This window comes from Polistes dominula, unplaced genomic scaffold (genome assembly GCF_049000335.1).
Source record: "Polistes dominula isolate Pdom_NZ unplaced genomic scaffold, Pdom_raw_medaka contig_28, whole genome shotgun sequence".
Taxonomy (NCBI): Eukaryota; Metazoa; Arthropoda; class Insecta; order Hymenoptera; family Vespidae; genus Polistes; species Polistes dominula.
This window is the reverse complement of record NW_028300879.1, coordinates 5,075,220-5,089,845: the sequence shown is the minus strand read 5'-3', so window position 1 is coordinate 5,089,845 and position 14,626 is coordinate 5,075,220. Positions and strand designations below refer to the sequence as shown.

At 26.3% G+C, this 14,626-nt stretch overlaps 1 protein-coding gene across 2 annotated transcripts in view; it reads right to left on the bottom strand.

The window, feature by feature from the left end:
- milt (trafficking kinesin-binding protein milt) overlaps positions 1 to 14,626 on the bottom strand; it is a 48,935-nt gene that overhangs the window by 29,961 nt on the left and 4,348 nt on the right. Inside the window, exons 1-3 of one of the 2 annotated variants that reach the window (XM_089172212.1) lie at positions 13,869 to 14,625; positions 7,836 to 7,940; positions 4,050 to 4,154 (exon numbers count right to left, since the gene is read on the bottom strand). In XM_089172212.1, coding sequence (XP_089028338.1) covers positions 4,050 to 4,154; positions 7,836 to 7,940; positions 13,869 to 13,968 — 310 coding nt within the window. In that variant the 5' untranslated portion in view covers positions 13,969 to 14,625. Of the gene's footprint in view, positions 1 to 4,049; positions 4,155 to 7,835; positions 7,941 to 13,868; position 14,626 lie in introns of those variants that run through there. The other variant, XM_015321961.2, reaches the window with a different exon arrangement.

The following is a 14,626-nucleotide window of genomic DNA, read 5'->3' as shown; positions in this document are numbered from 1 at the left end:
AAAAAGAAGGGAAATTTCGTACTCCCATCATAATTTTCCTTTCCTTCTTTTAATCACTCACACCGTTATTATCATCATTGTCACCATCACGCCCAGTTACACCCTCTTACGTATGTAAAAAGGGAATACGGTGAGAAGGGAAAGGAAAAGGAAGTTAGGAAGTAAGTTAGGAATGAAAGATAGAAAGGAAAAACGATTGATGGAAAGTGTGTTTGAATTTGAACGTTTTATTCACAGTGTGAAAGGACCACATTTCACTTATTTCTAAAGCTTTTTCTTATGTTGTTTTTGTTTTTTTTTTTTTTTTTTAAATCGTTTTGCTTTTCTTTCTTTTCCTCCTCACCCTCCCACTTAGAAGGAAGTGAACGTGGAGTTTATTTAAAAATAAATAAATAAATGGTAAATATTTTTATATTTTTTTGTAGAAAACAAAACTGAAGGAAAACAAGTTTAGAGATTGGAATATAAATGGATTTTTCGAAAGAGAAATAGAAATATAAAGATGTGAGGAACGTTAGAAAATGATTTAGAAAACCTTCGTGACTATAGAGTTTTTTCATTTTAAACTAAGCGACGTTCTGAGATCTATCATGTTGAGAAATTGATAATATTAGATAAAAGCGAATGTAACTCTTTACTTGATGAGTATGTTAGATTTTTTGGAAGAAATGATAGCTCGATGTAATTGGAATATAATGCACGTTTTACTTTCTACGTATATTATATTATAAGAAGTTATTAGTATTATTATTATTTTATACCGATTAGTATTGATTTAAAATTGTAAATAAAAAAATACAAGATCTTGTAAATACATTTAACGTGTTAAAATAAATAAAATACAAATTATTATTATTAATAAAATAAATAAAATCATTAATATAATAATATATAAATTATTATTGATGATAAAATAAAAATCGTAATATTAATTCCTAAACAAATTTTCGAATAATTATTAAAATTAAATATTTACAAATTTTTGTTAAATTATTATTATTATTATATATATATAATATTTTAGTTTGCGTTTGTTAATAAAAATTTGCCTATTTTATTTTATTTATTTATTTTTTTTTTTAACAAGAATAAACAAAATTAATGTTTATAAAATACACACGTACGTTTCTCGACAAACAAAAGTAAATTAAATTTTATCACGCATCACACAAATATTACTCAGAAATAAATGTTAGAAATAAATTTATGTTATACTTAAATTTGACGATAAATATTTTACGGTTTTAAAGTTTGCCAAACATTGTCAGACTATTAAACGAACAGTCAAGCAGTCAATTTAATAATAACACGTCACATAACAAATTGAAACAAGATGAATTTACATAAATATACATATAATAATATTGCATTTTCCATATTTTTTTTTTTTTTTTTCTTAGAGGATGGGTCAATAATGAGAGAAATTTTGCGAATGATGTATTTTTAATGTATTCAAGGTGGGGGAGAGGAATCGATGAAAAATTGTACGGTCATGAGGTCGAACAAGTGGACCGAGGGGGTATACTTTCTAATTCGTTGATCTCGAACGAGATGAACTCTTTTACCGAATGACCTATGAACCAAGTAACCTGAATATTTCATTCTATCTAACATAAGTAATATGTGTAAGAAATGTGTTATAGTATGTATATGTGTTTGTGACTAATGGTATATATGTATCTATACCCATTAAGGTATCAATATTCTATCTGGAAGTATTCTCGGTGGAATAAAAGAACGGTAGAAAATTTAAATAACAAACTGTTGTGTTTAGCCGATCGATGAGATCTTATCATTTAACTTCTAAATGTATTGTGTATTGTTTTAACAAAGTGGAAAGACACGAAGAATAGAAACTTTCTGATTTCTTTTTTTCCCTCTTTTTTTGAATTAGGAGTACTATTTATTTATTGGGTCGGGTTAATTGGTAATTATTGGGATATTTAATATATAAATATTAAATATATTTATATAATATAATCTAAATATATTTAGTTATATATAAAATAATATATAATTAAAATGAAAAATAAAAGATAAATATATTTAGTTGGTTTATTTAAATATTTGAAAAAAAACAAAATTAATATTTGGAAAATATTATAATACGATTTGACAAACACAAAATCATTTTTTTATAGATATTTCATCTCTCATCGACTTTATTCTAATCCAAACTAGCATTTAAATAAAATTGACCTAGCAAATGGACAAACAAACAAATGAAAAAAAAAAGAAAGGAAAATACTCCATAACTCGTCTTACTCGTTACGATTTACCTTTCAAACGGTGAAACTTGTACCTGTCCTATAAGATTAAAAAAAAAAAACAAAAAAGAAAAAACACCTAACGGAATGCAGTGATACTTGCAATCTTCGGATAACTTTCTCAACGAACCTTAAAATAATCGACAAAAGTATTTGACGATAATGAAATATTTAATACGTTAACTATAATTCACAAAACTCACGGATATATATTTTTTATTGCAATAAAATAATATAATAAATTATTTTTATTCGTTTATTCGGTTTGTTTAAATTTAACATATAAATATCGATATTCGAAAACATTGCTGAAACATTCTATTGTAAAGCCCAGCGATTAGTTATTATCGAGAATGATAAATTAGTTTGTTTGTTTAAATATATGTGCTTGTGTATGTGTACGTATATGTGTATGTGTTTTCTTATCAATCATATTGATTTTTTTACTACGTTTATTTTTTAATTATCGTTTTTCATTTCCACTTTCCACGAAGAAGAATACCACGTTATCGCAAAAGTATGTGCGCAAAAAAAAAAAAAAATGGTCGAAGAAGAAATTTGATCGCGATAAGAAAATCCTTTGAACAATATTCGACATATCGAACTATTGAAATAATAATTTACAATTAAGAAATAAACATTTTTTTTTATCTGAGATTATAATAATGTAATCGATCGTATCGTAAATCGAAAAAAATAATCGAAACGTTATATAACAAACGATCTTTTTCTTTGCCGTTTAAACACACAAAAAGACTTTATATTCTTTAATATAAATTGATTAATTTTAATAAATATTTGATTAAAAATTAATTTTAATAAATATTTGATTAAAAATTCATTTTAATTATATTAACATTCGTATTCATTCTTTCTCTTACAATTTAATGTGGTGTCACGTGACCGTGATCACGTGAATCGCGCTCTTTTATCGCCACCAATCGCAACATCGTATGACGGTCACGTGATAAAATCGCATCTATCGCGCAACTTGAAACGTCAATAATCGACCAATCAATATCGTTAAAAAGATTCTATGTTAAATGTCTTTGCTAGATAATAAAATTCGTATCTTTACTAAAGAATCTTATCTTTTCCGTTAACCAGAATGAAAAAAATGAAAAGGAATGAAAGTAAGAGAAAGAAAGAAAGAAAAAAATAAGAATTAAATAATAATAATAATAATAATAATTAAAAAATTTAAAAACTACGACGGCATGTTAACTGAAGTGTCACGTAATAAGAGATAAGAAGAATCGTTAACAACCCTTGAGATAAGATCTTACATCTAATCTAAAAAGAATCTTACATCTAATGCGATTTATTTTCGATCCCGTCAATTTTATATTTTCTACGCCGTGAATATTTTTTTTTTTTTTTATTTGTTTTAATGTAATCTTTTAGGTCGTATTAAGTCGTTTTAATCGTTTCTAAAAATAAATATGTCAATTTTTCCGGGTAAACTTGACGCAAGTATTCTATCGTGTTTGTTAAAATTCAAATAAAAACGTGAAGAACGTCTTTGTTTTAGCCATTTCGTTTGATTCTATGGTTGTTTCTTTCTTCTTTTTTTATTATTTAATTAATTAAGAAAAAAAGATCTTAAATTTTGTGTTAAAAATACAATTGTTATTTTCTTTTTAAAAATAATTTATGGAAATTGAAATCCCATCGTTTGAGCCTCTTCAGTTTGTATGAAAGAAAATGTTTTCTCTTCTTCTTGTTAAAAAAAAAAAAAAAATACAATGAATAAATAAATAAATTAATAATAATTGTACTCACGGAAATAGTTGAGCGTTTCTCGGATTTGATCCGGCGTTAATTTCAAATCAACGTCCTCGGTTTTTAGCGCCGGCGATGGAACGAACCAATCGGCGTTCTCGTAACCTAAAAAAAAAAAAAGAAAAACAAAGAAAACAAAAACTTCGATCAAAAACAATTATCATATTAAAAGTCACTCGATTACAAAGAAATTCTTTACGCTTCAACGATATTTTCCATCGATTACGTTTGATTTAATCAAAAAATTTCATTCATGCTTATTCATGTAGTATATTTCATAAGTAAATAAATAATCATTTTTATCTCGAGCAGAACGACAATATGGCCGCCATCATACAAACGGTAAATAATTTTCTTAAGGAATCAATAATTTGTGTGTATTAATTATTAATATTATTATGCAAGACAAATTTGTTCGAATCATTCGAAATTATAATTTGATTTCCATTTCGTTTAACTTGTTTTTTTTCTCATCAGTTTATTTGGAACAAAATAAAAAAACAAGATGGCGGTTCTCGTACGACATTTCTTTTTCACGAACAAATCGTATTCCAATTAGAATGATAGGTTTTTCTTTGATCTTCTTTTTTTTATTAAATTATTTTCAATATTATTTTTCTCGTTCATTGGGTATGTTTTATTTATGTGTTTTTTTTTGTAATTAAAATACACACGAAAGAGAAAGGTGCGGTCCAATATCCTATCCCGTTCTAAAGCTTCATTTTATTGACTCGACACACGATACCATCTCATAGTTCACAACACAACACAACACAACAGAAGCAAACGATTAGTCACGCTCTTCTCATGGTGTCCCATATATCCGGGCCATACAGTTTAATTAGTTTGGGTACTCGTAACTCGATCTGTGTTGGCAACTGGTATGTCAAAGAAAATAAAAGTTAGGTTTAGGTTCAACAAATTGGAAAAAATATCAAAAACAAATAAATAATTGTACGAATAGAAATAAAAATATCGATCTAATCACACGATCAAATAAATCAATACGAGTAATTGCAAGAATTTAGATATTTGTATATAAATATTTTATAATATAAGATAAATTATATATATATATATATATATATATATATATATATATATATATATATATATATATATATTTCAAATCAATGTTAAAAACTATTAATTATTTCTATAATTATTATTAAAATATTATCGAGATATTTCGAATATGTAAATTTATAATAATTTATTATTATAATTATAATATATATTTTATTATTATTATTATTATTATTATTATTATTATTATTATTATTATTATTATTATATAATATAATATTATAACTTATACAATTTATATATAATAATAATAATAATAATAATAATAATAATAATAATAATAATAATAAATAATAAATAAAATATTATATAAATAAATTTATATATTATTATTATTATAATATTTTATAATAATTTATATTATATATAGATTATATATATATATATATATATATAATATTATATAAATATTTTAATATTATTATTATATATAAATTATATAAATTATATATATAATATAATATTATAACAATTTATAATATGTAAATTTATTGACATATTATAAAATTTTTCCTAACATCGTCTTATGCAAATAAAATTATACACATGTTATATGTAACAAGACGATATAATAAATAAAATTAGTTGAAGATAATAATGTAAAAAATCAAAAAAAGGGAAGAAGAAGAAGAAGAAGAAGAAGAAGAAGAAGTAGCAGAAGCAGTGATTGTTTTATTGCTTGTAAAGCAGAAAAATAATGAATAGAAATTATAGTGATCGACAAAGGTTCCCCCCTTGGCTCTTTCATTAATCTCTAACGACGCCTATCCAATTTATGTTTTAATTATACCATGAAGATTATGATCTTTGTTGTTAAGAAACCGAGAAAATATATATATATAATAATGCTTTAGGGCTTCAAAATTTACAGTTAGACTAAAAATATGAAATGTGTGTGCAATTGTTATTGTAATTTTATTCCTTTATTTTATTTGAATTTTTTTAATTTTTAAATAGCACGTATGTGTACTTTAATGTCACCTTCCTCTTATAATTTTTAATATTCATCGTTAAACCAGCCTTTTTTACCAACATGCTGTGACCTTGAAGAGGGTTGAGATAACTTGACGAGACCTTGCAACGCGAACCCGTTTTTGTTTGACTTTAAATGAAACTGCACGTTTTAAAAAAAAGAAGAAGAAGAAGAGAAAAAAGAAAAAGCAAATAAAGGGGAAGAAAAAGATTGGTGTTTCTTTTTTTAAAAAGAAGCTGTTATTTTTTCTTCTTTTTTTCTTAACATCTTCTTAAGACGTGTCTCTTTTTTTTATTATTATTATTTTTCCTCATCATCTTCTTCTACTTCTTCTTCTTACGAGAGTACACCATTCTAACTGTGTGTTAAAAAAAAACACACGTGTGAAAGCAGTGGACATACACTATCAACTAAAAGTTTATATAAATTATTTGTTGATTTGCATAAAAAAATATTCAATATATGAAGATATAAAAATTGTTAAAATATTAATAAGTTATTGATATATATATATAACGTTTTAAAAAGATTTTTGTGGCATTATTATTTGTGTTTGTAATCTTCTTCTATAAATTTTAAATAAATCACATACGAAGAATTAATTTTAAAAAAATTCTCACAAATAGAATTTTTCGTATTGGATAAAATTTTGGTCACAAATTATATTTAATTGAAATATAATATTTGTAAATGGTAATTTTGATATAAATAAATTACCATAAGTTGCATTATTAAAATGCATTGAATTAATTTAACTAAGAATTAAGAAAAGAAGAATTTGTAAACTTTTAGCTGATAGTGTATTCATGCACGTATAAAATATCCGGTGAGGAGGAGTCTGTAAGATAACATTGCTAAGGTAAAATTTTTATCTCAACGCTAATTATTCTCTCCTCTTATATACAGGTTCTTCTCACTCGCATAAGAAAGAAACCTAACGTGAAAGTTGTATCGGGAATAAAAAAAGAAGAAAAAAATTGATTGAAAAAAGCTATCCATAATCGAATGTTACACATATCGATAATGATAAATAATCTCGAAATCTTTTTGATTCTAGAGTCATATTCAAAACTTTCTAAATAACATGAAATCAATTTAAATTAAAATAAAATGTTAATTATTACATAAAATAATCTTGAAATAATATTTCTTTGCTAATTTACAGAATTAGAATTTATTAAAATGGGAGGGTGGAAAAGGTTGGAAACATTAGAAAATTCATTAAAATTTATTCGTAATAATTATTAAAAGAATATTAATTGGAAAATACAATAGGTAAAATTAAATGTTGTTAATTATAATTAATATAAATTTAATTGAAATAAAATCAAATATAATATAAATTTAATTTGTATATTATTAAATAAATTCAATAATTATCGAATAATAGAATTCTAATTATAAAATTGAATTATTATAGATTGAAATAAAAATAAAATTAAATTAAATTAATATAAATTAAATTTAAATAAATAAAATAAAATTAATATCAATTAAATTGAAATAAAATCAAATCAAATGAAATTAATATAAATTAAATTTGTATTTTATTAAATAAATTTAATAATTATAAAATTATAGAATTCTAATAATAAAATTAAATTAATATAAACCGAATGAAAATAAAATAAAATAAAATAAATTAGAATAAAATATCAAGTAAGAAATATAAATATATATAATATGAATGATAATTAAAGTTAAGTAAAAAGGATAAGTTCACTAACCTTGAAATTCCGTGAGAGTGTCGGCACGTAGACGATACCTGGGAATCTGTTCCTCCAGCAGACTTATGATCTCTACTTCTGGCAATTCACCTCCGCTGCACACCTCTGAAACAAATCACGATGCACACACCACTCGGTTATTACGTTAGTATGAACGCAACGCATCGTATATTATCTTAACGTTCATTCCTTCTTCTTCTTCTTCTTCATCTTTTACATTTACTTCTTCAACATCTACATTCTACATCTACAATCTACATTCAACTTCTTCTTCTTCTTCTTCTTCTTCTTCTTCTTCTTCTTCTTCTTCTTCATCTTCATCTTTTTTATTTTCTTATATTCTACTCATCTTCTCTCGAGTTAAAAGTTACGAGGTGCATTTGCTCGAAGGAGGAACGATTAGCGTCGGTCTGTGAGTATCATCTAAACATCACCTTCCTCATACACCCCCCTTATCCCCTACCCTATCCTACCCTACCCCCTTCTTCAACACCACCCCCCTAACTCATCTCTGCTTCTTTCTTTTTATCTTTCTTTTATCTATCTCTAATTTACGAAGCACGAAGGAGAAATTTTTCCTAACACGCGCCATTTATGTGTGTATATGTGTGTGTGTATGCTAAGGGTCGATAATAATTACTATGCTTTCATGGTATTAAAAAAAAAAAAGAAGAAAAAATAAAACCCTAATCACGAACAACACTATGAAACACACACCTGAGTGATTATACTTAACCAACTAGTTAACGTTTATGCTAAATGATACCCCTACCTAAAGGTTTTTATTATTTTTAAAATAATTTTTATATTTTTGAGTTGTTCTTTTCTTTTTCTTGTTCTTTTTCAAATGTGTTGCTGTATATTATTTTAATGATGGGGTTGATTTAATATATGTGATACAAAATATATCAATTAAGTTCTTATTACTATTTGTTGTGTTTGTCTGTTTGTTTAGAATTAAATACAACAACAACAACAAACAACAAAAAAGAGAAAAGTTTATTTTCTAACTATTATAAAGTAAAGAGATAGAGAGAGAGAGAAAGAGAGAGAGAAATAATCGTGTAATTGAGATAATATAGGAAACGGACGTTATACAGAAGTTATTTGGAGCGAAAAGGAATATCATCACGCATTCAAATTAACCGCAATTCGATTATTTGCCCTTTAAAGGATATATGGAATACGAGGTTAACTATTCATAAGGAAACATTACTACTTTTATACAAATTAAAATTATTCGAAGACAATTCTTTTATTTATTTCCAACCCTGAAAAAATAAATGATCAAATAATTCAATAATCTTACAAATTGCAATAACAAATTTACCAAAACATATTTTGATGTGTTTTATTATAAATAAAATTAAAATGCATCATATTTAATTGCAAACAAAAATTGTAAAGTGTGAAATGTTTCAGATTATTTTAATAAATCAAATGAGTCTGTAACGATTGAACGATTCAAAATAAAAAAAAAGAATTGAAAATAATACATATATTTAAACAAATTGATTGAATTTAAACGAAATCGTTAGGTCAGTTTACGATGTTGAGAAGATGCAATTGCAGTTTGCAGTCACGCTCGACTTAAAGTGAAACCGAAACGAGAAGGAAGACAATGATGATCGTTAAAACAGATATATATATATATATAAAATAGAAAAATAAAGAAGCATGGAAAAAAAGGATGATGAATTAAGATTTCTTTTTATTCATTTTATTCATCTCGATATTAGAAAGATCACTTTCGTACTCTTTAAGCGGAATAAAAACAATGCGATTACTTTGATCGCGTGATTTATAGATATCATGCTATAAAAGAAAAAAATACAATTTATAAATTTAAATCGAGTATAGAACAGTTTCCACGTATTATTTTCTTTATATATATATATATATATATAAATCGTGTATAATAACTGTTGTAGTATAAAAAGAGTGCATTAGAGTACTAAAATAATTGTTAATTAATCGATGGAAATGTGTATTGATGTTTAAAAGCTCGAATTATATGATCGGAGTACCATCCTCTTCGAAATTCATCTTCAGACTGACAGGTTGTCATCTATCAAAATTCCTTTATTTAATCTTGTTTCTATGACTTTCCAAATATTGCGCATATGTGCAAAGGTAATAATATTCCTAATAAAGAGTATTTAATATTAAAACGTTCTAATTTTAGTATTTTTTGCATTCTAATGAACTATATGATCGGAGTACCGCCCTCTTCGAAATTCACCTTCAGACTGACAGATTGTCATCTATCAAAATTCCTTTATTCAATCAGGTTTATATGACTTTCCGAACATTGCACATGTGTGCAACGATTATAATATTCCTAATAAAGAGTATTTAACAATAAAACGTTCTAATTGTATTATTTTTTGCATTCTAATGAACTATATGACCGGAGTACTGCCCTCTTCGAAATTCACTTTCAGACTGATACGTTGTCCTCTGTCAAAATTCTTTTATTTAATCTTGTTTCTATGATTTTCCAAACATTGCGCATGTGTGCAACGATTATAATATTCCTAATAAAGAGTATTTAACAATAAAACGTTCTAATTTTATTATTTTTTGTATTCTAATGTAATTATTGTATCACAAATGCGCAGTGATGACTTCGAAGGGTTCAATTTACATGTAATATAAGAAGAGTGTATTAGAATATTAAAATAATTGTTAATTAATCGAAAGAAATGTGTATTGTTAGTTAAAACCACCAAGTATATGATCGGTGCATCGTCTTTCTCGGAATTCACCTTCAGACTGACAGGCTGTCATCTATCAAAATTCTTTTATTTAATCTTGTTTCTATGACTTTCCGAACATCGCACATGTGTACAAAGGTAATAATATTCCTAATAAAGAGAATTTAACAATAAAACGTTATAATTTTTAGTATTTTTTGCATTCTAATGTAATTATTTTATCATACATGCACAGTGATGACTTCGAAGGGTTAAATTTACATGTAATATCTCTTTGCAGCACAAAATTTCAGGTAATAAAATAGCCTTATGTTGCATAGCAATTTTATTACGCTTTAAATGAAACAAAACTGGTATATTTTTTATTAATGAAGGTATTACATAATGTAAAAACATAACAAAATAAAAGAATTAATAACCAATTGCTTTGTGTAAATAAGACGAAATATAAACTTATGAGCATGTGTAGCTATTGCAAGAATATTTTGAGGTGGGTTTAAAAATGTCCTACCGTGCATTATGGTGTATCAAAGAAGTGAGACACTTTTAATCCCACTGTGCCCCAAAGAGATATAAGAAGAGTTTATTAGAATATTAAAATAATTGTTAATTAATCGATACAAGTGTCTAATATTGTCTAAAAGCTCGAATTATGTGATCGTAGTACCGTCCTCATTGAAATTCATCTTCAGACTTATAGATTTTCCTTTGTCAAAATACTTTATTCAATCTTTTTTATATGACTTTCCGAACATTGTGCATGTGTGCAACGGTAATAATATTTCTAATAAAAAGTATTTAACATTAACCCTTTGAGTGCTGAATACTTATACTTTTACCTAAAATGTTTTGTAGAAATGGAATAATTTATTATTAATCAAATTCTAATAATAAATTATATTTAATAATTAAAGTTTTTGTTTATGAATTTAATTTAATTAAATTAATATAAACATTACATTATATTACATTAACCTTTGCATACCACCCTCCCTGGAGTAACACGCTTACTACACCCGGGTCCTTTGGACCCGGGCAAGAAAAATCGTTATAAAAAAGAAACTATTGCATAGATTTACTTCAACATTTTTTTGAGACTTCTTTAATACTTACTTAAAAAGACTATATAGGTTTTATAGCTTTAAATTAAATTTAAATATGTTTAAAAAATTACCAAAGTTGAACAATTGAGAAAAATGACTCAAATTGCAAAAAAGGTCTGGGTCCTTTGAACCAAGTGTGGTAAGCATAGGTTAATATTAAAAAATAAGTATATGCGTCGAACAACCACAATAGTAATTTTTACCAAACGCATATATGCGTCCATAGCACTCAAATGGTTAAAACATTATAATTTTAGTATTTTTTGCATTCTAATGTAATTATTTTATCAGACATGTGCATGTGATGACTTCGAGGGTTAAATTTACATGTAATATAAGTAAAGTGTATTAAAATACATAAATATAATTGCATAAAAAAATTCGATTGCACGGCCGACTTTTATGAGGCATAATACGGAAGTCAACGTACTCGTATCGGCTGTTAGGTTCGACGACCGTCTTTTAAAGCGCGCAACCGTGAACGCCTAGAGTTACCATAACCATTCTATACGATGGTATTCACGTATAATCATTTATTAGATACCCACTTGTATTCCGGATCCTCCTATGCTGTCAATGCTACCAAGTAGATCCGGATAAATCGACTGAACCATAACCGACAATTGCAGAGTAGTGTTACATTCTATTTTATGTCAACTATGTGATATTCAATGACAACAGCGTTTAACATTTTTTCTTTTTTTTTTTCTTACATTATTTAAAAAATACAACTAATTCAAAATATTGCAATTAATTTGCTAAATAATCTAAATTTCAATTCAATATGTTAAGACTTTAATGGCCGCTCACACAACACGTGTGTGATAGCTAGAATAACCTTCATTGATATTTATTTATAACTTATTATTTATAACTATTTATTTATAACTAAAATTATATAAAATTAAATTCTCATTGCTAAATTGTTGATTTTTTTATGTTAATTTTTTCGTGAATTTAATAAATTTTTTTAAATTACTTCTTTAAAAATATCACCGGTCCATGGTGACGTTTGATTACGTAAACGTGCGGCCATTAAAGTGTTAAAATATATTTAATAATAATCAATATAAAATAATATTTAAAATAGTTGTATTTTTTTTTCATACTTGTGGTCATTCGTTTCATCTCTAATGATCAATATAACAATCCTGTTTTATGGTAGTAATTATAACAAATTAACACCCCTACTCCCTCCTCCCTCTTACATTATCCCTCGCACAAATTAACGTAGGGGAATTTTGTAATGGCTTATTTATCTTGTATAATTTTATTAGTAAAGAGAAAGATGGTAACAAAGCACACCCGAGAAGGGGATACAAAAAAAAAAAAAAAAGGAAACTGAGGAAGATGATGACACTTTTTTCAAAGGGTAGAAACAGCTGCAGGTATTAAACTGCGTCGACGCGAGGAACTGCAGCAGCAGGCCGTTGATGCAGTCAAAAATTCCAGAGAACCGATGCAACACAGCTGGCCTCTCTCGTTTGAACTTTCTACTTATTATTATTATTCTTATTTTTATCTAGATCGATCGTTAAATAATAATTAAAAAAAAGAAAAATAATTTTGTTTAAAAATTCGATCGATAAGTATGATCAAAATTACGAGATATGCAAAAAGGGGGGAAGTTTGTTTTCAAAACTGAAAAATAAATTCAAAAATAGAATAACAATTTATATATATATATGTATATATATGTTTCATAATTTATCGTCGATAACACGTTTACCAGATCGCGTGAAAAGATTATCAAAGTTTCATTTAATGCTTGAAAATATATTCTAGATTTAAATCTACGAAGAATTCAATTTTTAGATATTATACAAGCACGCCCACGGTCAAGCGAAAATAAATAAATAAATCGAACATTTAAAAGATCAGTACTAGTGCTGCCACATGTCGATGAACTATGAAACTACTTATCGACAGTCCTACGGTCGATAACGATGATATCTTAATTATCGACGAAGAATCGAATTGAACGAAAAAAAAAAGAAAAAATTAATTGAAGAAACACACACACGATCGATTAGTTGATAAATTTTTAAACGTTTTGATGTAATCTTGTTTTCTTTAGAAGTTACATTAACGTTTATTTCAAACATTTAACACGAAGATGCACACGTTGAGATAAATTTAAACGAAATTATTTTTCAAAAGGAATTAACGAAACATAATATGGTTGATTAATGATTTTTTCATGAATACTATACCATTCCGCCATTTGTTGAGTATAGCTTCACGTTTATCAAGGATTGATTTCAATTCGGAAGGACCCCTTGGCCGTTTTTCATACCTCCTAGATACGATCATAATCTTCCCTACCGATCCAGACTTCCCCTTCTACTATTTTGTCTCTCTTTCTCTTGTCATTCGTCTATTTTCTCCCTTCTCTTCTCGTTAATCCGTGCCCGAGTACTTTGACGACCTTGAACCTTTCGCCTTCGTGCTCAATGAACTTCACCCTCGTGCCGAATCGTGTAAATCCCGTTTCCTCTCTCTCAACGACTTCAGTAGTCGTTCTCGTGACTTTATATGCGTATCATGACATTTATATACGTTAAGGATTGTAAAATTGTAAAATTTTGGGGAAAAAGAAAATGGCGTCTTCTTATTTGGCGTTACTTTTTATTCATGTACAAAGAGACAACGTATATTTTTAAAATAATTCATTTCGTTTCGATTATTTTTCTTTCTTCTTATGTGTATATATATATATTATTTGGTTTCTTTTTTTTTTCTCATTAAACACATTAATCATCTAATTTTCGTTATATAAGTTCTCTATCTCGTTTTTTGTTCTTCTCTCCTTCCTTCCTTCCTTTCTTCCTTCTTTTTTTCTTTTTTACATTAGAAGAAGATTAAAGTTCGCACAAATGCGTCAGACGTTAAGACTTTAATTATAGATACCTTCGTTTCTTCTCTTATTTCGTTTGTTCCTCTCTCTCTTTTTTTTTATTTTTTATTTATA